Consider the following 22,581-nt stretch of genomic DNA (forward strand, 5'->3'; position numbering starts at 1 on the left):
AGAAAATTCAGGATTTCACCGAATCTTATGTGAAAAAAGAAAAATAAACAATTTTCAAAATACTGGAATGCTGATAAGTGATTTAATACTTGGTGTTTCCACCCCTTGCGTTAATTACAGCTCGACAACGACGGTTCATACTCAAAATGTGTGATCTTAAAATGTTCTGATCTAATCCTTCCCAGATTTCTCTGAGTTGGATTCCTAAGTCATTAAGAGTAGCTGGATGATTTTCTGAACTTCTTAGCCTTCTATTGAGGTTGTCCCAAACCTGCTTAATCGGATTGAGATCTGGACTTATTGCTGGCCATTCCATTCGAGAGACTTCAACCTCTTCAAGGTACTCCTGAACGATGCGCGCTCGATGGGGTCTGGCATTATCGTCCATAAAAATGAAATTTTCACCAATGTATGGGGCAAATGGCACTACATGCTCGTCAAGAATGTTCCTTATATACCTATCAGCATTCATAGCTCCATTATCAACGACCACTAGGTCTGTGCGAGCAGTCAAAGATATTCCACCCCATACCATAATCGATCCTCCCTCGAAACCAGTAGTATTCAGGAAATTGCACTGAGCATATCTTTCATGTGGACGTCTCTATACAAGAAAACGTCGATCACAATGGTAGAGGCAGAATCTAGACTCATCTGTGAAGAGAACTCTTTCCCAATCAGCCTCTTCCCAATGGATATTTTCTCTCGCAAAATCCAAACGCGCCCTTCGTTGGGCTGGGGTGAGAGATGGGCCTCTTGCCGCGACACGAGGCCTTAAATCATATTCTCTGAGTGCTAATTTGCACCCCATGAGTTTGCTCAAGATGATTTTGAAGGAGGCGAGCGGTTGCAAACCGTTGTCTCAACGAAGGAACTCTCAAGTAACCTTCCTGAATGGCAGTTGTTCCCCGTGGTCTACCCTGTCCTGGTCTTCGGACATTAATACCTGTCTCCCTGAATCGCTGCAACATTCTGGACACACTTGTATGGAAAACTCCAAACCTTTCAGCGATTCTTGTGTATGTCCACATTTTTTCTAGCAAAACTACCGCTTGGGCACATTACTCTTGGGTCAAATTGCGTGTTTCGCGTTGCATAGCGATCGAGTGTAGAAAATCAAACGAAAGAAAAACTATTGATCACTAGATTTGATCGAGAACAACTGATTTCAGAATGGAGCCAATACATTCAAAATTTGATAATCTCATCTTTTTTTATTCCTGCTGGGAAAAAACATCTGTATTGAAGAAAAACGTTGAAAGTGGATAAGATATGCATGCATAATTCTGATAAAAATAATTATCATTGAGAACACCTTCAGTTGTAGAATAAATTTGAGATTTCCATAATGTGCGTTAATTTTTTTGCGCAGTGTATTTTGTTTTGAAATAGTCTTCAGTGTATTTAGACCAATGATCCGGAAGACGTGCTGAGATTTTGCCCTTCTCTAGAAGGGCATGAAAAAACTCACTGTGGTTACAGCATTCAGATAGTTATAGGAAGGTACTGCAAATTTCAGCATTGACAGCCGTTTGCTGTGGGAGATATGATGACTTAAATATGGTGAGGAGACTGGTATACTCCGTATAACCAGTTAAGTGTCAATTTTAATGAATAAATTCATTGTCTCAACCATTTCATTATATTCACGTCAACTTTTCGTTTAGTGTTAGCAGTAGAAAGAACTTTTTCATTATTCTATTATATCCTTGGACATTCAGAGTTTACCCTTGTCGTGTCCAGCGCAACCCAAGTAATTCAGTGATCACACCCAAAGCCCAACAAAGACAGAAGAAAGTGCAAACGTGTTCGGAATCCGGAACCTCCGTAACCTAATTCAACTTTTAGCCTTATTAAAGTGGATCCAGATTCAGCTACTTATGAATTCCGGCTGCTTCCCCTTCAGAGTGGACTGAATAATATATAGAAGTCATCATTGTCGGCAGGATTGGAGCTCTCTTTTATACTGTTCAAATCTGCCAAACGCTTAGGATATAAAATGAATATAATCTGAACGACCAATCAATACTTTATTTCAGTTTGAATTCTTGAATGAATCTTGGAAATTTTACTACTTCCCTGATGGAAATTCTAGTTGTATCCCATATACAACTAGAATTTCCATCAGGGAAGTAGTAAAATTTCGGAGATTCATTGAAGAATTCAAACTGAAATAAAGTATTGATTGGTCGTTCAGATTTTGTTGAAACCTGCTTTGCGTCTACATGCTAATAGCTAATAAATAAATTTGAGAGCTTATAATAATTCTTGTGTGTTTTCAACCTCGGTTTCAACGTTCAATGTAGAATATCATTTTGAAAACCCCATGCATATTCAGGTATGACGAAGTTGTTGTAACTTTCAACCCTGAAGGCCTAAGTTTGAGATGCACCTGATTGAATGGTTGATAATGTCCATAGTATAATCAGAGTTGTAGTTGATTGACGCTATTTTTTTTAGGAAGCCCTATTTTTCTCTATTGTGCTCATCAATTGTTGAAACCATTTCAGAGTTCAAACTCAGATGAAATAAGGTTGTTGACCATTTTCTATTATTTATGTTCATAGAAACCATAGCATGTTGTATATTTATGAAATCATTAAAAGAAGCTTTGAAAACATGGCACAGAAATCTAGTGTTTCAATTAAAAAAAAACATAACTTTAGGTCATAGTTAAGTCATCAAAAATTACTCTAAAAACGATGACCACGCCACTAGATTCGACATAAAGAAGTGCCTGTATATTGTTTTTCAGAACTTTATCATCAGTATTAGCGGCGATATACTTTTTTTCGATATCGCCATTTTTCCAATTTTCACTTGTAACTCGAAAACAAAAAAAGGTGGCCAAAAAGAGAACAAGAATGGGGTATCAAGTATCAAATTTTGTCTGTCTCCTCTGATTTAAAAGTTGTAGTGCTAGAATATCGAAATTTGCCTACCCTTATGCAAAGGGTGTTTTTTTTAGAGCTATAGAACTTTAAATTGCATAAAACAACGATGGATTAATCGAATGACATGAATTTTATTTATCCGCAAGATAATCTTGTGACATTACATCTTAAATAGGATTTCTGGCATATGACCGCCACAGCTGGCTTGGATGTAGTCCAATCTGGACGTCCAATTTTCGATGACTTTTTCGAACATTTGTGGCCGTATATCGGCAATAACACGGCGAATGTTGTCTTCCAAATGGTCAAGGGTTTGTGGCTTATCCGCATAGACCAATGACTTTACATAGCCCCACAGAAAGTAGTCTAGCGGTGTTAAATCACAAGATCTTGGAGGCCAATTCACAGGTCCAAAACGTGAAATTAGGCGGTCACCAAACGATTCTTTCAATAAATCGATTGTGGCACGAGCTGTGTGACATGTTGCGCCGTCTTGTTGGAACCACAGCTCCTGGACATCATGGTTGTTCAATTCAGGAATAAAAAAGTTAGTAATCATGGCTCTATACCGATCACCATTGACTGTAACGTTCTGGCCATCATCGTTTTCGAAGAATGATTCCACCAGTCCACAAAGCGCACCAAACAGTCAGTTTTTCTGGATATAACGGTGTTTCTACATACACTTGAGGATTAGCTTCAATCCAAATGCGGCAGTTTTGTTTTTTGACAATTCAACCAGAAGTGCGCTTCATCGCTAAACAAAATAAAATGGACGTAGTGCACGATACGTGTTCCGCACAGAACCATTATTTTCGAAATGAAATTGCACTATTTGCGAGCGTTGTTCAGGCGTGAGTCTATTCATGATGAATTGCCAAACCAAACTGAGAATAAATCACTTGACAGCTGTTGAATCGGTCACCATCTTGAACAGTAATGCCAACTTAAAATTATATACCTCGAAAAAAAACACCCTTTATATATTTTATTGATGTTTCATTCGCACATTTTTTTTGTGTGGTAAAATCTCAAAGTTTATAAGGAACGACTAGCACTGTAAAAGTGTTGTCTTGTAATTTTTTTCAATTTATTTATTCAATTCATTAATTGGCCAAATCCGACTGTATATGGCATATGAATACGGTCGTTCGAAATGATGTTTTTCTCAGAATTTCGAAACAACACTTTTCTTTGGAATTAAATTCTGCAATTCAAACACTTTGTGTAATTTCATTCTAGATCGTCTCACAAGAAGCATCGAAAATTCAAGAAGATTTCGCGATTTCAAATCCCATTTAAGTTGAGATTTTGGTTGTAGATATAAAATAACAATTTTAAGGTTCGTGCAGAATTTCAATCTAACCAGAATTTATTTACCATAGAACGCATAAGAATTACAAAAAAAAAATAGATATCTATAGTACCCGAATAACTATGTATATATTTTCTGTAGAAAATGTGTTCAACATTTCGTGTGAGAACCATAAAAAATATCGGAAAATAATTATGAAAGCACTGACGGGAAGTCAGGATCACTCATTCATGTGTTAATTCCGCCCCTAGAGACCACAGTTATATAACTATACTTTCTTCAAAGGTACAAATAGCATGAATGAGGATCACTTGAGAACTCCTAAATTTACGTCAGTGCCTACCTCACTTCTTTCAGTTTTTCATTCAAATTACAATTGTTCCTTTCACCTCTTCATTAGCTCTATCTAATGGAAAATGAGTAACATTGAGCTACCAACGATATTATGAAATCGCCATATAATTGAATATTTTCATCATGAAACAATAACTTTTTATTCATGTGTATAGATTTTTTTACAACATATGTATCGAATATATTGATTCCGATGCATTTGAATTGTCAGTTCGACACTGAATGTTCTATAACATTAAATTAATTTTCAGTCCGAGGGCTCCTTAAGAATTTTAAATCATGGACAATATAGACAAATTGGTAAGTTTTCATTCAAATGTTTATTTCTGTTATGGAATCAGAGGTTATGTTACTGAATTTTTATGTATCTAATGATAAACTATACTGAAAATATATGTATAAATATTACACATTAATTTCATAGTAACCTTTCACAAATTCAGCAAATTGAAAAAAAATTGTTGATTGAATTGAATATTTTTGGGAACATGAATGTTTAATTTATTTATCACCAAATTCATATGAATAAAAGTTAATATTTGAAAGCGAAATAATCGCTGAATGGTTCAAAATTGGAAATTATCATAAATCATTATTCATTAAATAATTTATTTATTATTTTTATTTATTTATTTATTGGGATAACTTAAATTATTATTTTTCTACCATTTTTCAATTCATTACAGTGGAATTTAGTAAATCCGAGGGAAATATTCAAAGAGCACGGATTACTAAGTGATATTGGTTTGGTGTCCATACTTATGATGTGTCTTGCTCCTGTGCACCAAGCTGTTGTACCAATCGTTGGATATATTTCCTACAGGTTGTATTATTATCATAGATAATGAAGGAGCTGCGATTCAAATTATTTGCCCGTCCATAGAACAGAAACGATATATACATGTAATATTCATTCGTTTTCAATTCTGCATGTGCATATTATATAACTTGTATCAAACACTTATTTTTATTGTGATGAGTCTTATCTTGAAAGGAATATACTGTGAATAGTTCCCATTTCATGATGAATAAATTTTATATAAATTGTGTTCTGAATTATTTGTATCCTTGAATTTTAATTTTTGTCCCCAGGACATAGTCATTTTGGATATTCTTTCTCAATCTCAAAGTTCACAGTTACTGGAATTGTCTCATTTAATACTTCGAATAATTTCGTTTTTTTGTTTTATTCATGAAGGATAATAAATCCATGTAATTTTTTTTTAGTTCGTGCAAATTCAAATTTACTCTACACAAATAATTTAATAATTTTCTATCCCAACATTCGGTATAATTCCATACTCTGAAACAGATATCGAAAACCTGCTACACCAAATGAGAAGTTTGAAGATAAGACCAAACAAGCTCCATCCGAAAAGCAACATGGATAGTATAACACCTCAGAGAAATAAAGGAGACAAGGGTCAGCTAGACAACATGGAACTTTCTCATGAGGAAATAAAAAACCTTCGAATTATTTCAGAGACTAAGCAAGTTAATGAAAGGTCTATCAAATATTGTGTGAAGCAGACTAATTGACACTTTTAGAAACACAGTTCATCCTACCACAAAACAATCCCAGAAAACTGCAAATATGAGGGTATATCCCCTACATGGAGGACATTTAAACAAGGTGAATAAGTATCATGTTGACATTGAATCTTCAAAATATTAGCTCACATTAGGTGAAATATATCTCAAAAAGAATAGTTTTCTTTTAGCCAAGATAAAAAAAAGGGATTCTTAAAATCACAGGCTACATTATATTGAGTGTTTGACAACAGTTGTATACAAATATTTTCAGAATTTCAAACAAGATATCTTAATTACAATTAATAATTTAAAAATTTAAAAATGGATGCATCCCAGATAGCCTCCACAGTAATTAATAATCCGTTATTATATTCACCATTTTTTGTTAATTTTCTAGAAAGTGAACCTTTTGCAAATTGCTACTAAGACCAAGTAGGAAAGATGAATTTCACGGAATGTATATGTTTCATATTGAGTATAATCAGAATAACTACACATGTAAATATTTTGTGATCTATCACATACTACTTCATCGAAACGATTGTTTTGACAAAAGAGGACGAATATAATATCGTTTCAATAACAAGGAATAATCAATAGATTTTTGAAATGGCTGCTAGGGTAAGATCTACTTTGAGTATATTTTATTTCATTTTCATTTTGATGAATCGCTTATTATAACATAAACTTATATGAATTTGCACCAGTAAAATGTGCAACCTTTTCTTGATACCTTATGCTTGACTATTCCTTTTCAACATCATTATCACCTTATTGATAATTATATCAATTTTCAGTACATTGCAGTAATCGTCTTCAGCTTTGGCCTAATGCTCGATATTCTTCATTTGATTTTAACATATAACACCTCCTGTACTTATATGGATTTGGTATGGGACGTACTTTTTCCTCTTTCTACTGAATCAAGAGTTACAAGAAAGAAAAGTTTGTTAGTTTTAGCTCGTGACTGTCTGGGGTTTTATCGTAGAAGGGAAAAAAATTATATTTCCTTCTTAGGGACCTTAATAACATGGTTTTGTTTTTTCGAACTGCGAAATTATATCGATATCTTCTCATATTTGTAAATTTAGAAGAAATTTAATAACCTCACAAATACCCACTATTGTTTGTGTTTGTCTAGGTAATGTTAACTTATTTCATATAATATGATCTCTTCAATGATATTATATATAAATAATGTGGAATATTTTTATTATTTGATTATAACATTCCATTACAGACGGGTGAGAAGGACACAAAACAGGCATTGCCTAGGTGATTCTCACCTGTCCATGGACATTTTAATCCAATTTATTATTATTATTATAATAAATGAAAAAATTTGTAACTTTTATATAAATTTTTATTCCACCGATTCCAATTATTGATTTTCAGGGTACGTTTGACGTAAGAATGAGCCGATAAAGTGTTTTGAACCGTCAAATCAGTCCTATTGAAATTGATGATTTTTTATAGTTCAACAAATATCAATACAATCGAATTGTAACTAAAAAGTTTCATGTAGTTACATTGTAGACTCATGCTCATGTTCGGTCAGGACTATTTCAGTAGGCAATCAAAAAAGTCTACTCAAAAAAATCCACTTTTTTAAAATAATTTTGTATAGACATGGAAAATATCCAAACCATAAGTGAAAATTATTTTAGCTTTGTACTTTCTTCATCAAAAATTGATATGGAATTTGTTTGAATCTGAAATATTCCGCTATTTTTTTGGTTCGCCTTTTTGCGCGCCTCTTCTACGAGGCAGTGGGCTATCATTTCACAGAAATTATTTCGGTATTTTAAGCCGAGAATTCGGTATTAAAAAATCTATTCGTCAGAATTTAGGTAAGTGGTTTTCAATTTGTAAAAGTTTTTTTTTATTTTTTTTTATTTGTTCTTTTATTTTATATTTGTACCAGTTCTCAATAAAAATATCGTTTTCACCCTAGATACGGCACTGATAGACACGTATTTCGGGCTTTCGGCCCTCATCAGTATAGTGAGAAAGTGTTGAAGAAAAACAACAAACAAACGGAGTCAACAAAAGAAGCCAGCCGCTTAATTGTGGTTTCGATATGTTCCTCTTGACTGAGTCGAAGAAGTCCAAGTTCTTGAAGAATACGTAATTCAACAATTCTACTCGAAACAAAATTGAGGATTCGCTTTTTAAATTTACATTATACATACACATTGTTCAACTGAATCATTGAAATAAATTCATTGAAACTTGGGATATTATTGACTCACGCTGGCATCGAGTCAACGAGATGTTAATTATTTCAATATTTCAAGACCGAACTGATTTTTTCTCATTTAAAGCCTTCAAGTTGAAAATATCACTTTGTATTTCGAATTTAAAAATATATTTTCAAATTCCAAAAGAATCTTGAATAAAACTTCAATACGCGATATCATTCTTTCATCAATTTTCAGATTGGATATAGCCTTTATACAGTTAATTATTTTATTCATCAAGTAGTCTCTTGATTGGATGTATTTAGCCCTATGCTTCTATTCTCCTTATAACAAATAATCAAGTGGGTTGAGATCAGAAGATCGAGAAGGTCATGAAACGGGTCCTCTTTGAGCTATATATTTATTTGGATGAGTATTATCATTGTAAATGCTCATTTAAAACCAAATTGAGGTCCAACGTCATCATGTCGGAAATATATTTCTGTAACATGCCGGATGAAATATTTTCTAAGAAGTCAAGATGAACAGAACTTGCCAAGCGACCGTTGTGAATCTAAGGCCCTATCAAATGTTTGTTTATTATAGCACATCATACATTAACTGAAAATTTATAATGTGAATTTTTCTGCATTATACTGTGTGAATTATTATCATCAAAGGCGTAACGAAAGGGCTTATTGGGGACATAATCCCCCTCCCATTGATAATAAGAAATAAGAAAAAATTGTAACAATCAGAGAGAGTTTTTTTTTTTATTAGAGAGTTGCTTCTTCAAAGTGGGCGTGACCCCCCCTCATGGGTTACGCCACTGATTATCACCCCAAATGTGTGAATTGTGGGAATTAAGCACCCCATAATTGGTGAACTGAGCCTTGAGCATTTCCCTTACACTTCAGATTTACACGAATATAATATCAGCATATTCTATTGAAATTGGTCATTTTGATATTACAAAATATTATAACAACATGGAACACTGCCAATAAGTAATAACAATCTCAAATTTGAGTTCTCAGAATGTTTCCGGCATAGAAAATTACCGCAAAATATGTTTAGAGGAAGTCATATTTTGTCTTTGGGCATATTTCGTTTCTGCTTTTAATTCTTATTTCATTAATGAATAAAATGAAATAAAACATTACTTTTCAAGGAAAATTAATAAAATGGATCGAAATGAAATTTTCATCACCAGTAGTTTTGTTTTTTTTTTCGGTTTATGACAGTGTTTTAATAGCACATGTGAATTCTATCGAAAGAAACAAGATAGTCATCTTGCCCATATTTCGGTTGAGATCGAATAAATTAATTTGAGTTGTTGAAAATTTGATAATATGAGTAACGAAGAGGAAAATTTTGTGGTAATTTCTCTTGAAATCCAAATTGCAATTGACATTTGTGAAAATTACTCAATAGAAAATAACAATAGATAAAACACAGATATGGTGACACATTCTTTTTTCCAATGTTTTGTGTTAGTTTTTAAATACTATAGTATACTATTTTCAGGGTTCTATCATAAGGATGTCTGACGGAAGACCAAGACGGAAAACAATATCCATATTGTATTTACTGGCAATACAAATAGTGATGTTGATATTTGCTTATTGGTACACAGACTTCTGTTCGATCTCAGTAGACAGCTGGTTCTCGGAAAACCTACTCATGTATTATATACTTCCTGTAATTTTCATTTGTGCTCTTCACCAGAAAAGGTTCTTCATAATCCGTATAGGTCTTTTATATTGTCTTTATATTCTTCTCTCCAGTATCTATAATCATACGAGATCGCAATAGTAATCACAACATCAGTTTATTCATCATATTTTATAAATGTGAGCTTAAGTTGTCATGTTATTTTTAATTTTCATGGAAGTGAACTTTTTAAGTGGACAGATGAGATGATTCAAATCTCAGGAAAATTAATGTATAAATAAAAAATGTAATAAAAAGTTTTTTAGGACTTTTCATTTCTATCGAATTATTGAATTGAAAAAGTTGGAAGTATTGACAGATATCGAATAATTCCGTAGAAAGAAAAAAATCGCATATGAGTGAAAACTATAATTTCGACTATACGTCGAAAAAAAATCGATGATAATTTTAAGAAATATTAAAAATTTTTTTAATTGGAAATATAATTCGATAATTAATGAATTATAGTAAACAGCTTTCTTTTTTCTGGAAAAGTATATACTTCAGGACATAATCACAACAAATTATTGTTCTCTATGTGAAAATATCATTCAGCAGTTCCATTCCATCGATGCCAACATGTGTTAGAAAGAAAGTTCTTATCGCATATTTCCATCAAAATATTGTTTTCATTGTCAACCTAATTCATAAATATAAAAGAACGTTCAATTAATTTGTAACAAACTGCTAACTGGCCACTATAACAAAATGGAGGAGCCTATTGATCATGAGGTGAGTTTTGATTCATTTTAGAATATATTTCTTCGAATTTACTGTCTTCTCAACTGAAATTGAGAGGTTATAAAAAAATTTCTGAAAATATTCCTTCAAGACAACCGAGGAGAAGTTACTTTCATCATATATACTGACAGGTTATAACGAGTGAATTTCAATTGAAACATTAACTGAAATGAATAAAATATATAATTGATACCTTTATCAAAAAAGACTTGAAGAGTCTTATTATTATTCCTTGATAAATATTTCCTCATTGAATTAATTCTTTAATGATATTAATCAATAATAACACATGGATTCAACTAATTCAATATCTATCATCGCATTCAAATGCATAAAATCATTGCGAATGAATCAATGATTTTTTTCTTCTCAAGAGATACATAGATTACCGTTGAACTGTTTTATTTAACACCACGATATAAATCAATTATGTACCCATTTTACATTCATTCATTTGAAAATTACCAATATAACTTAAGAAGACTTACTTCGAAAGAAGAGTTATAATAATAATAAGTCTATATTTCCAACAGTTTATAACCCAATTACAGGAAAGAAAATGAAAAATATATATACATATTCATAAATGTCGTTCTCAGCAGATACTGTTGCTCAACTATTCCGAAGAACATTTGGTTTCTGATGTTGACAATATCATTTTCGAAACGATCACATAGATTTTTTACTGGATAAGTGCCTAAAATAAATTACTGTAGAAAAGAGTGTTTTTATCTTCAACATCTACATCTCTTTGTCTTTTGTGCAGTTGTGTTCTTTTTTAGAATTCATCAACGTTTCGACAAAGATATAGTTATCATCAGGATCTAAAAATCACTTAAGAAACCAGACACTTTGAATTTCTTAATAAAAGTGAATTTTGGATTCTACCCTGAAATTTCCTTTTTTTATGACGTCACATATAATGTGAGTTCAGAAAAAAAATAAATGAATGTTTATATATTTTATTCAAAATCTTAAAAGCAACTGAAGAAGTATGATCATGGTAGTGAATGCGTTTTTATTAGATTATTCTTGAAAAAAAATAAACCAAAATTATCTGAATAAAAAGAAATAATGTTTCAGTAAGAGTGATGTTTTGAAACAAAATTACTATTGATATCTGATTTTACGTAGCTCATTATCATTTCGAATTGTTTGATGGATACTTGATTTTTTCAATAAAAAATATGTATAAATAAGTATAAAAATACACACAATAGGAAAAAAATTGTGGATTAGAAGAATTTTAAAAATATAAGTAGAATTAAATGAGGCGAACTGTAAATATTAGCAATTGAAGCTATTTGACATAAGAGCAAAAACTCCTCGATTTTTCTGGAATCCTTATAGTCGAGTAGACATTTTACCTGGAAAAATGAGAATTCCGAACTAGATGAAACACAAATGAGAAATAATGGGTAAGGTCATGGATTATTGAAAAAATTAATATGTCTCTGACTCGACCTCGGTGTGTGTTAATTACATTCCAAGTTTCAATAAATTCCACTGATAAATTTGGTTCTGATGATAGTTTCGTATGCAAACTCATCCCTGTAGCTTTCTTAGGAAAGGCAGAAATTAATTTTTTGCAGTCAATTCGTACTTTTCTAGTCCTACTCTAACTCTGGTTAGAGTATGTACAGTTACTCCCTGGAAACCCTGTATATAATAAAACTTACCGAAAGATTTCCGAGTCAAGATTATTTCGTCATTAAGAGATTTTCTTTGAATTCAAAAATAGTACAATAATAAACTTATTGAAATATTTTCTTTTTACAGTCCGAATCATCAGAAGAATCATCAAGCAGTTCAACCTCGAGTTCAACAGATAGTGACATCTCTCGAATAAGTAAAGAACAGGAAGATTGGTCCTACTCCTTGTTCTCAGACATTTTACTCACCCTTCATCTTGGGGCAGCAGCAGTATTTCTGGTTCATACCATCAAAAATATAATAGTAGAATTATATATTCCAACTGCAAATTCATTTGGATCACGTGGTGCTATGGGAGTAGCGTTTGTGAAGTTTTGCCATACCGTATATTCCATTTTTATACGCACAGAAATTTTTGGCAGTATTATTATAATACTTGCAAGCCTTTATATTGGCAGAGAATTAGGAAATTTTCGAGTATTGAGAATTTTATTGAGGCAAATAGCATATTTGCTCACAAGATTTATTTTTTACTTAGTTATCTTCCTTCATTACTATTGTATTAGAATATATCTGGAAAAAGTTTGAAACGTATAACTGTCAACTTATTCCAATGAAGAATTCATTAAATAAATCCAATGAACTACAAAAACTCGAGGAATTGATTATTTGATAGTTGAAAGACAACAATATAATATCAGTATGATGGATATAAAACGAAAAATGATTTAAGATAATTACTAATTAATGATTTTAGCAAAATTAAGATGGTTCATCTTCCTTTATCACTATTCCTTCTCAAGAATATTGAAAGTTCAAGCGAGGGCTCTTGTCGAAGGTATTTATTTGTGTTGACCCTCCTCTAGGTAATCACAAGAATAATTTAGAACTTAACATAATATTTAGTAGGTACCTATATACTTTGAACGCAAAATATAATATTCCATATTCCCAGTTCTTCAAGAAATGTCATTTGAATTTTAAACCTTTTGAACTGAAAATCGGAAAAGAAAGTTCCATTTTTCCTTAGTTGAAATTTTCATGTGACTAATGACACATTATATATTTTGGACATCAGCACAAAAAATTTCTGAGAAAAAGCACTTTTGAACATAACTTACATTAAAAGAATTTAAAATTCATGTCATAGTTTCGAAATGACATGATTGATCATTTCGTTCAACCAGAACACTTTTCAATAATTTATAAAGTGCCTTTAATAAGTACCGATCGTTTTCGAGAAAGTTATTTGGTTTAATTAAAAATGACAATATTTCAAACTTCGAACATTCAAATCCAAAAATGATAGGCCGCCTTAATTCAATTTTTTCGTTTTTGAATTTTATTCAACCTACAACTACAAATCTTAAAATTGTGTACAATTGAAACCCTTACCTAGGCTCATATATATTTTTGAAATTTGACATACTCATCTTCAATTTGAATTGAATTCAAGGAATCAATACTAAAATTCATTTTAAGATACGATACACGTATATCCCTGATCTTGGTAGAAAGACCGTTAGTCAGCCTATAACCTTTAAGTTTTGAATTTTCAGTCCAAGATGCTATAAAAAAAAAGACGTGTAATAACTACTCATATTCCACACATCAATCGAATGTACTGGGTGGTTCAAAAGTTATAAGGAATTGAAAAAAATTAATGAATTCATAAACCACCCTATATCTAGGTCAAGAAATTGAGTTATCTAAACGCTGTACATTATGCAATAGTCACTTCCAATACATGCATACGATTTCCAATAATATATGACAAGTTCATCTTTCAATGTAAGCCCAAAGTCACTGATATTTGTCATATAATTTTGGAACCCTCCTACGTAAAAAAAAATCTCCTATTGCTGCATTTAACTTAAGTTGTATGAGTTTATGATATTTTCTTAACAGCATGAGAATGATGGTAAACAGGTATGTTTTTTATGCCTATGGCAGTGTTTAGAAGGCGAACAACAACAAGAACGCCATCATAAGACAGAAAAGACCCATAGCCTCGGACAAGGCAAATCCTAAGATAGCATATGAGAACAACTGTTGTTTAAGACTTGGATTCCTGGCATAACCGATGATGAGGGAACCGAATACTGTTCCAATACCAGCACCAGAACCAGCTACTCCTACTGTAGCAGCTCCTGCACCAATAAATTTAGCTGCGGAATCAATATCCCTTGACACAGGGGAAGTTTGGAATTGACGAACTGCAGCTAATAATGATGGCTGTTTCTGTTGGTTCTGTTGTACTACTGGACTCTGAACTAATAACGATTGACTTTGACTAATTGCAGAGCTCAATGGCCTAACATAAGCCTTTGAGTTGGAGATGAGGGCACTTCGTGCGACTGGGCTGATCAATTTGGCGCAGGCGAACATTTTGATTGCTTATTTTATGTCGTTGGAACGTTAAGAAGAAAATGCGCTCAACGCCTTATAGCACAGAAACCTTATTATTAGACCTTTGATATGAAGATCTAGTCTTCCAAATGTTTTAAACAAGCTTAAGCTTAAGACTGCTGCTATCGAACATTACTGTATTCTTCATTCAAGCTTACATCAAAACATACCTACCACTAGGACCTAGGTACATACATACTAGACAAATTTTTATGTGATTAAGATTGAATATCTACTTTTAATTTTTTGCTATTCGATTGATTCATCCAAGATAATATGGTATAATACATCATAAAAACCTAGGTGGCTTGTGTTTTAATTAATGTAATTTCTTTAGCAATGACAGTTTTGGTTATAATTATATATTTTAATTTTTGGTGTATCGACAAGATTCAAAATCAGGGATTCCTTTGTCATGAGTAGATGCGCAACCGTCCAAATGTCAAACATTATCATAACCCAAAATATTGAACCTGAATGGAGGGAAATGTTTTCAAAACGCATATTGTCGAGGCATTCATTGACACAGATGCTTCTTTCTTAATGAAACATACCTCTGTAATAACCCAGACTACTGATTACACTAATAATTCGAACAAGTGAATGATTCTTCAATTTCATCGATATTAGTGGACGACAGGGTTTGAATTTAAATTGTAAAATGTGTCATCATTCAGAAAGAATTGAAATAAAACGGGTATGTATTGGATTGGGATATTTCAGTCTATAATATGTATTGTTTTTTTTTTTGTTATGAAAAAAAGTCACTTTTTGAACCGAAATTTAATTCGAGTTAGGATATGTTATTCTAAGACATGAAATTATTCTTTTATTTTGATAATACCCAATTATTTGAATCATTATTTCAAACTGAGATATTTTGATCAAATTGCATCTCATTATCCATTCAACACAAAATTGAAAAATCTGTAAAAAGTGACTTTTCACGTGCAAATTTTGAGATCATGTATTCCTAATTCAATTTAATAATTTTTAAGGATAACATTAGGTATGGTATCCATAAACGGCAAAGTTTCATCTTTCACTAGGTACATTGATACGATTTTCAGTTGATATATTAAAGGACACTAAAGATTCGAGTAACTGAATTCTCGTCCACGGAATATTTATGAGTTTGTTGATTTATGTACCACGAATTCTCCATCTTAGATATTATATAAATAAATGAAAAAAAAATCAATAAGGAATGCATTCATTCATAGTAGGTGATTGAAAAATTTGTCTGAATAAATCGAATATGAAATTAGAAGAAACAGGAATTTTTAACTCTAGGTTTCTCCATTATTTCAGGAATTAGATGAGTTTCTAAGGAGATTTTTATTCGGAATGCGCGCAAGATGCCCCGACTATTTGATGTTCACAATGGTCATGTTGATAAGTTATACAAATTATTTCATAATCATAACCACAGATGATCTGTGCGAATTTGCAAAAAATTTCCTCTATGTGTGGATAAACGATGGGAGTCTCTCAGAATTCTTAGAATCTAGATCGGTAAAATTGTTCCCTTCCATATTAGGACTTGTATTTCTTGCTTTAAGCTTTCTATTACACTATATTTTGGGATTATTGTTTATTCGTAGTACACTCAGAACATATATACTCCACAAAAAAGGATATCTCAAGGAATTGGATGTATTTAGATTTATCTTGTTTTCAAGGACAGATTGATGTTGACCAATATTCTAAAGTTCATTAATTCGATAGAGATATTAAGTATCATATTTAGTCTTTCATATATTTGTGATATTGTGATTATTCGAATACCGAATTCAAATATTTTAAGGTTGAAGATATGAAAATAAATTTTGATGTTATGCGATTTTAAATATACATTGATGTTTTACAGTCGTTTTCTTTTTGATTGTTTTTCCGCAATAATCAACTTCTGAAAAAATTCCTGGTCGATTGCCCAAATCGACTGTGGAATCAAAAATAAGAATAAAGTTGAGTTGCATGAGTATCTTTGAAATAATTCCAACATTATTTCACCACAATGAAGAATGGTTAAAAAAAAATCCGAAAAAGTCTCACATCATCATCAGAACCTAAGTTTTCGGCGGATTTTATTGATATCTGTGATGTTATTGACACATTCCGAAGTCGAGTCAGAGAAGTAATAATTATTTCAATATTTCTGACTGAACTCATTATTGTCTATTTTATATATTTTATTCAAAAAAATTGTGAAAGTGTTTTATTTATTTTCTTTCATTAACATTAACTTTTTTAATCAATCCGTACTCCCCTTGTACAAATTTACCTCTGATAAGAGTATGTACAGGTATTTCAGGGACACCCTGTTTATTTGAAGAATAAATTAAGTATTCTTCAGTTCCCAACCACTTACTTATAGATTAATTAATTCAATTCACTTCTATTCGACAAATGACGAAAATTCTATATCAGTTTTGGCTAATTTAATTATTATGTTTTTGTTGAAATACTTGTATTTCTGGGCAAATGTATATATTAAAACATATAAATATAATATTTATATTGAAAATCTTCATCGAATATAGGGTAGTTCAAATTTTATTAAAATATTCTTAAAACCTAATTATTGAAATAACTGTGCAAAAAGATGAAAATTCAGTTTCAAAATATTTATAAATTTCAAATGAAAAAGATCGATTCCATCGGAAATAAACAAATTTTAATACAAAATCCTTTTGAATTCGATCCAATATGTCAACAGAGAAAATATATTGCTGTCAAAATTTCTGTGATGAAATTAACAATCTGTAGGTAGGTATCTAGTAGATATTTCAAATAACAGATACATTTTTTGTAATCAAACACATGATACAACAGAGAGTTTCGGAGAATAATCAGTTAATCGTTCAATTTAATCCTTAAGAATTCTCAAAAATATTATATAAAGCAGAATGATTGAACCAGAAGACGAATTAGATCAGGTATGAAACTTTTTTTTTTATTATATTGTTAAATCTGAAATAGTATTTGACTTTAACTTTTCCGATATAGGATATTCCAATGAGAGAAATGATTTCGAAACTTCAGGTAACTACAATAATCATTTTGAGCATACTCATAATTTAACTGTATCAGTGTACAGTGCATCCCATTTTGGGCGAGACTGCCAGGTTTCTAGCTTGTTATTTAAGATAGAGCCTTGCGGTTTTCACGTTCCTGTCCTACTTTTTCGTGAAACTCAAGTTGGTCTAATCAGATTTTGCATAACTGTTTCCGTTCAAAAGATACAGGGCGATTTTGGAAATTGATACTTTTCGGACCCCTCCTTTATCTCCGAAGTTATTAGGAATAATGCTGAGGTAAAAACTACATCTGATTCAGAATTCTGCGTAGAATCCAGTGGCGTACTCAATTTTTTTTTTCGGGGTATGGTTTTGAAGATTCAACACAAACCTATATTTTTTTTAATGGAACACCCTATATATCATTACTTCGTTGAATTCGTTATTTTTTTTCCTTCAAAATGATATATAATACTATATAGGTAGGATGGTCAGAAATGTTGAAAAATACTAAAAAATGGATTTTCCATATAAAAAAAGGATCAATTGGATAATTTTCATTTGTGATTTTCATTTATAGTAGACTAGGCAAACAAAAATAATATACTCATCACTTATATGAAAAACATAACGTAGGTACCTACCTAATAGCAACAAATAAATAATACAAAAATTCATAAACATTGCATAATTGAAAATCTTACAGATTAAACTGTTCAAATTACTGTCCATTTTTCTCTAATACATAATTGACAAAATTTTTCAATACGCATTTAATATTATAAAAGGGCGGTTTTGTAAATCCTGGAAAACTGCCTCTGTTGATGCACGAAGTTATTCGGGACTGTTATGTCTTTTACTGTAGTATATTTTATGTATTAGGGAAAATGGACAGCAATTTGAACAGTTTGATCTGTAAGATATTATGCAATGTTTATGAATTTTTGTATTATTTATTTGTTGCTATTAGGTAGGTACCTACGTTTTGTTTTTCATGTTAGTGATGAGTGTATTATCTTTGTTTGCTTACTCTACCATGAATAAAAATCACAAATGAAAATTATCCAATTGATCCTTTTCTTCATATGGGAAATCCATTGCTCATTAACAAAAAATCATCATTATTTGATGTTTTAGTATTTTTTAACATTTCTGACCATCCTACCTATATAGTATTATATATCATTTTGAAGGAAAAAAAATAACGAATTCAACGAAGTAATGATATATGGGTGTTCCATTAAAAAAAATATAGGTTTGTATTGAATCTTCAAAACCATACCCCGAAAAAAAAATTAAGTACGCCACTGGATTCTACGCAGAATTCTGAATCAGATGTAGTTTTTACCTCAGCATTATTCCTAATAACTTCGGAGATAAAGGAGGGGTCCGAAAAGTATCAATTTCCAAAATCGCCCTGTATCTTTTGAACGGAAACAGTTATGCAAAATCTGATTAGACCAACTTGAGTTTCACGAAAAAGTAGGACAGGAACGTGAAAACCGCAAGGCTCTATCTTAAATAACAAGCGAGAAACCTGGCAGTCTCGCCCAAAATGGGATGCACTGTACAGGATGGGCAAATTTCGATATTTTATCACTACATCTCTTAAATCAGGGGAGATAGACAAAATCTGATACCCCATTCTCGTTCTCTTTCTCTGAGAAACTAACTCTAAGTTTAGTAGTCTTCACTTCAGGCCAACTTTTTTCGAGTTATGAGCGAAAATTGGAGAAATGGCGATATCAAAAACTCCGCTAATACTGATGATAGAGTTCTGAAATTAAAACATCATCCAGGCACTTTTTTACGTTCAATCCAGTGGCGTGCTCGTCGTTTCAACATAGTCTTTAATTATGAAGCTTACCCAAAGTTATGTTTTGCAAATGGGAACACTAGATTTCTGTGTCTTTTTTATTTTTTATTTTATTATGAGTTGATTATTTCAATTTATTGTTCACTATATTGGTAGTTAATGAAATGAGGGGGGTTATTTGAGCGAATTCTACCCAGATCTTCTTTTTGTTCAAGGTCCAGAATTTACATTCCCTTCGCCTCTAATTTCATTTCTCCTATTTTCTGCTGTTGTCTGATCGGAAGGCTTTCCTCCCTACTTCATGTCACTTTTACCTTCTATTCAGTTCTTTGAAAGAGGTATATCCTCTTATCTGTCTTTCATATTTTGATTTGTATTATCTTTCTTAATTCCTTATTCTCGTGCTCTTTCAGCGTCTCTATTGTCTTCTTCCTCTGTTTATTGACTATTTTTTCAATAGTTCCAATTTTCAGTTTTTCTCTGATTTGTTGGTTAGTTATATACCATGGGGCGCCAACCGCTGTTCTTATTATTCAATTTAGCGTACTTTGCAACTGATCATTATTATTGTCCTTCGTATTGTACCAGGTAACTCCTGCATACGTAATGCTTGGTATCAGCACTATTTTTATTATCTTCAGCTTGTTTTCTAAAGAAAGTTTACTTCTAGGGTTGAGCAATGGGTACAGTCTCCCGTGCAATTGCCTTGTCTTTTTTCTGTTTTCTTCTATCTGTTTGTTAAAATTCATTCTTTCATCCAGTATTACTCCCAGATATTTTGCTTCCTTTTTCCATTATATCGTCTGGTTTTCTATTTTGACGTTTCCTGTTTTCTGTTTCTTTACTGTTGTTCCTCCGAAGTAGATTGCAACTGTTTTCGATGTGTTCACTTTGAATCTCCATTTCTTGAATACTATACTTGAAATGAATACTTCAAGAGTTATCGAGTAAGAACTTTAAATGTGGACAAACCGCAATTTTTAACTGTGTGGAGTTGTATGTTACTTCCGGAAAACACAGAAAGAAACTAAATTTGACATAATTGAAAATGTTATTGGTTCACGGAATTCTCAATAATCTCAACGAACAATTAATTACAATTCATGAAATCTCAAATTTATTGATGGAAACATCCAATTTTAGTTTCTATCTATGCTTTCCGGAAGTGACAAACTACTCCACTTACCTCTGCCTGCGGCTTCGATCTGTTTCCAAGTAACGAGCTTTCGAAATCTGTTATAGTCCGGAAAGTACGTACTTCCCGGACTAGGCCGGAAAAGAATCATAGAATCCATAGCAACCGAGATAACGGCTGACAGTTCATATGAAATTAGTTGTCAACAATTTGCATGTTTTTTGATCGCAATCGCAATAAAATATGGAAAGCAGCAGCGATAGTGTTATTTTACATGGTTGCCGAAAAAATATTGTACGCAACACGCCCGAAAATGGTTTTTTTGGACTCACAGACTTCCAGGACTCGCTTACGCTCGTCCTGGAATTTTGTCTATTCGTCCAAAAAAACCCTATTTTCAGGACTTGTTACGTAAATTACTATTTTTTCGAACAATTGTCAAACCTTGGGTCATTACTACTACTAATCGACCTATCGCATGATTCTTCGATCTTTGGGTCCCAAAACTCGTGAATTCAGCTTATGAAATAGGAGAATGAGCTCAGAATAATAAGTGTTTTTCTGCTTAGTTGCTGTATTTATTGATTGCAAATTTTGATTTATCAAATACATATAAATATCGATTTTCTCATTTTTTTTTTATAGGCGATTCCAGAACCCAGATTCGCTATGCCATTCCAAAACCTAATAGAACCGACGAGGCCAGATCGCTTCACTCCTGCGGATGTACCAGCCTACAGTGAAGAATTTCTTTTTGTTTTCGATGTGATATATATGTGTGTAGGTCTGTTTATGACGACAATTTTTACAGAATGTATAAATCTTTTCTTTCGTATCAGTTTCATTTCAATATATTTTTTCTCGAAACTCGAATCCGTAACATTATGTTGGAATGCACTAAAAATTAGTTTTTTAGCTGTAGTTATTGTACTTTTTTATTATTTGATCAAAATAGCATTAATTCTCTTCTGCTTAACCCATTATGGATATATCTTGTGGGTATATAAAGTATATATTGATAGAATAAGGCATATGCGAGGGCATACTCTAAGATATTTTCGAAGGCATAATTAGTCCCATTGTAAAATCAATATTGAATACTACTGTTTTTAAACTCATTTACGACTCGTACTCTTTCATCAACACATAGTGTATGACTTGAGAAGGTATAATATCATGAAAGAATGTGCTTACATTATGAGGATGATAGTTCTCGAATGTTGCGAGAATATTTCCTATAGAAACATCGTATTTTTTCATAATATTAGTTATTGAACTGTGAGAACTTTTATAATAAATATTGAAAGAATTCCAAATTTTTTTCTCTATATAAGTCATTTTTGATCTCTAAGTTGGCTCGACCGATTCTAATTGTTCGAAAACGAACTGTAATTTAAATGAATAGAAATTTTTCTCTATTTCAGTATCGTAATGAGTTCATTACAGTACTAAAAACAGCGCTGTTATGAACTTCGCGAACTAAGTCGAATGAAAAGTAGAGATCAACTAACAATGAAATCGTTCCTCATATACTCTTATTTTGATGAATAAGAGTATTTGAGGAATGATTTCAGTATTAATTGATAGACAGAAGCAACGAAATTAATACCAGTAAGCTCGAACTTGAAGTTCAACTGATAAACACGGCTTTATACACAATCTGGGGAATGATACAGGATTCAAACTTACTGGTATTAACCTCGTTTCTTCTGTCTATCTATTAATACTGAAATTGTTCCTCAAATACTCTTATTTATGAAAATAAGCCAATTCCTTCAACGACACCGTACTAATTTGAATGACAATTTATTTGTATGG

The 22,581-nt window shown here is 31.9% G+C and overlaps 1 protein-coding gene and 6 long non-coding RNA genes across 8 annotated transcripts; 6 read left to right on the forward strand and 1 right to left on the reverse strand.

Moving 5' to 3' along the window:
- The first annotated feature begins 4,396 nt into the window (after positions 1-4,396).
- On the forward strand, positions 4,397-5,610 carry LOC123676657. Its single transcript, XR_006746984.1, has 2 exons — positions 4,397-4,863; positions 5,250-5,610. It is a non-coding gene; the product is annotated as an uncharacterized LOC123676657 (long non-coding RNA).
- Positions 5,611-6,480: 870 nt separating this feature from the next.
- On the forward strand, positions 6,481-7,450 carry LOC123676658. Its single transcript, XR_006746985.1, has 2 exons — positions 6,481-6,717; positions 6,894-7,450. It is a non-coding gene; the product is annotated as an uncharacterized LOC123676658 (long non-coding RNA).
- Positions 7,451-9,479: 2,029 nt separating this feature from the next.
- On the forward strand, positions 9,480-10,249 carry LOC123676659. Its single transcript, XR_006746986.1, has 2 exons — positions 9,480-9,655; positions 9,804-10,249. It is a non-coding gene; the product is annotated as an uncharacterized LOC123676659 (long non-coding RNA).
- A 264-nt stretch (positions 10,250-10,513) lies between these two features.
- Positions 10,514-13,035, forward strand: LOC123676660. The gene is made up of 2 exons (XR_006746987.1): positions 10,514-10,721; positions 12,510-13,035. It is a non-coding gene; the product is annotated as an uncharacterized LOC123676660 (long non-coding RNA).
- Positions 13,036-14,333: 1,298 nt separating this feature from the next.
- On the reverse strand, positions 14,334-14,841 carry LOC123676661 (ATP synthase lipid-binding protein, mitochondrial-like). The gene has a single exon (XM_045612755.1). The coding sequence runs from the start codon at positions 14,769-14,771 to the stop codon at positions 14,340-14,342; it is 432 nt and encodes a 143-aa protein (XP_045468711.1). The 5' UTR covers positions 14,772-14,841; the 3' UTR covers positions 14,334-14,339.
- Positions 14,842-15,064: 223 nt separating this feature from the next.
- LOC123676662 lies at positions 15,065-16,659 on the forward strand. Its single transcript, XR_006746988.1, has 2 exons — positions 15,065-15,489; positions 16,104-16,659. It is a non-coding gene; the product is annotated as an uncharacterized LOC123676662 (long non-coding RNA).
- An 890-nt stretch (positions 16,660-17,549) lies between these two features.
- On the forward strand, positions 17,550-22,073 carry LOC123676663. Of its 2 annotated transcripts, XR_006746989.1 has the most exons (3): positions 17,564-17,731; positions 17,802-17,837; positions 21,409-22,073. It is a non-coding gene; the product is annotated as an uncharacterized LOC123676663 (long non-coding RNA). The 2 variants fall into 2 exon arrangements; XR_006746990.1 differs by lacking the exon at positions 17,802-17,837 and having other exon boundaries at positions 17,550-17,731.
- The last annotated feature ends 508 nt before the right edge of the window (positions 22,074-22,581 follow it).

The sequence above is a fragment of the Harmonia axyridis genome, chromosome 3 (assembly GCF_914767665.1).
Source record: "Harmonia axyridis chromosome 3, icHarAxyr1.1, whole genome shotgun sequence".
NCBI lineage: Eukaryota > Metazoa > Arthropoda > Insecta > Coleoptera > Coccinellidae > Harmonia > Harmonia axyridis.

Bases quoted from the DNA above. Each gene is read 5' to 3' on its own strand.
- LOC123676661 (XM_045612755.1), bottom strand. From the start codon at position 14,771: ATGTTCGCCTGCGCCAAATTGATCAGCCCAGTCGCACGAAGTGCCCTC.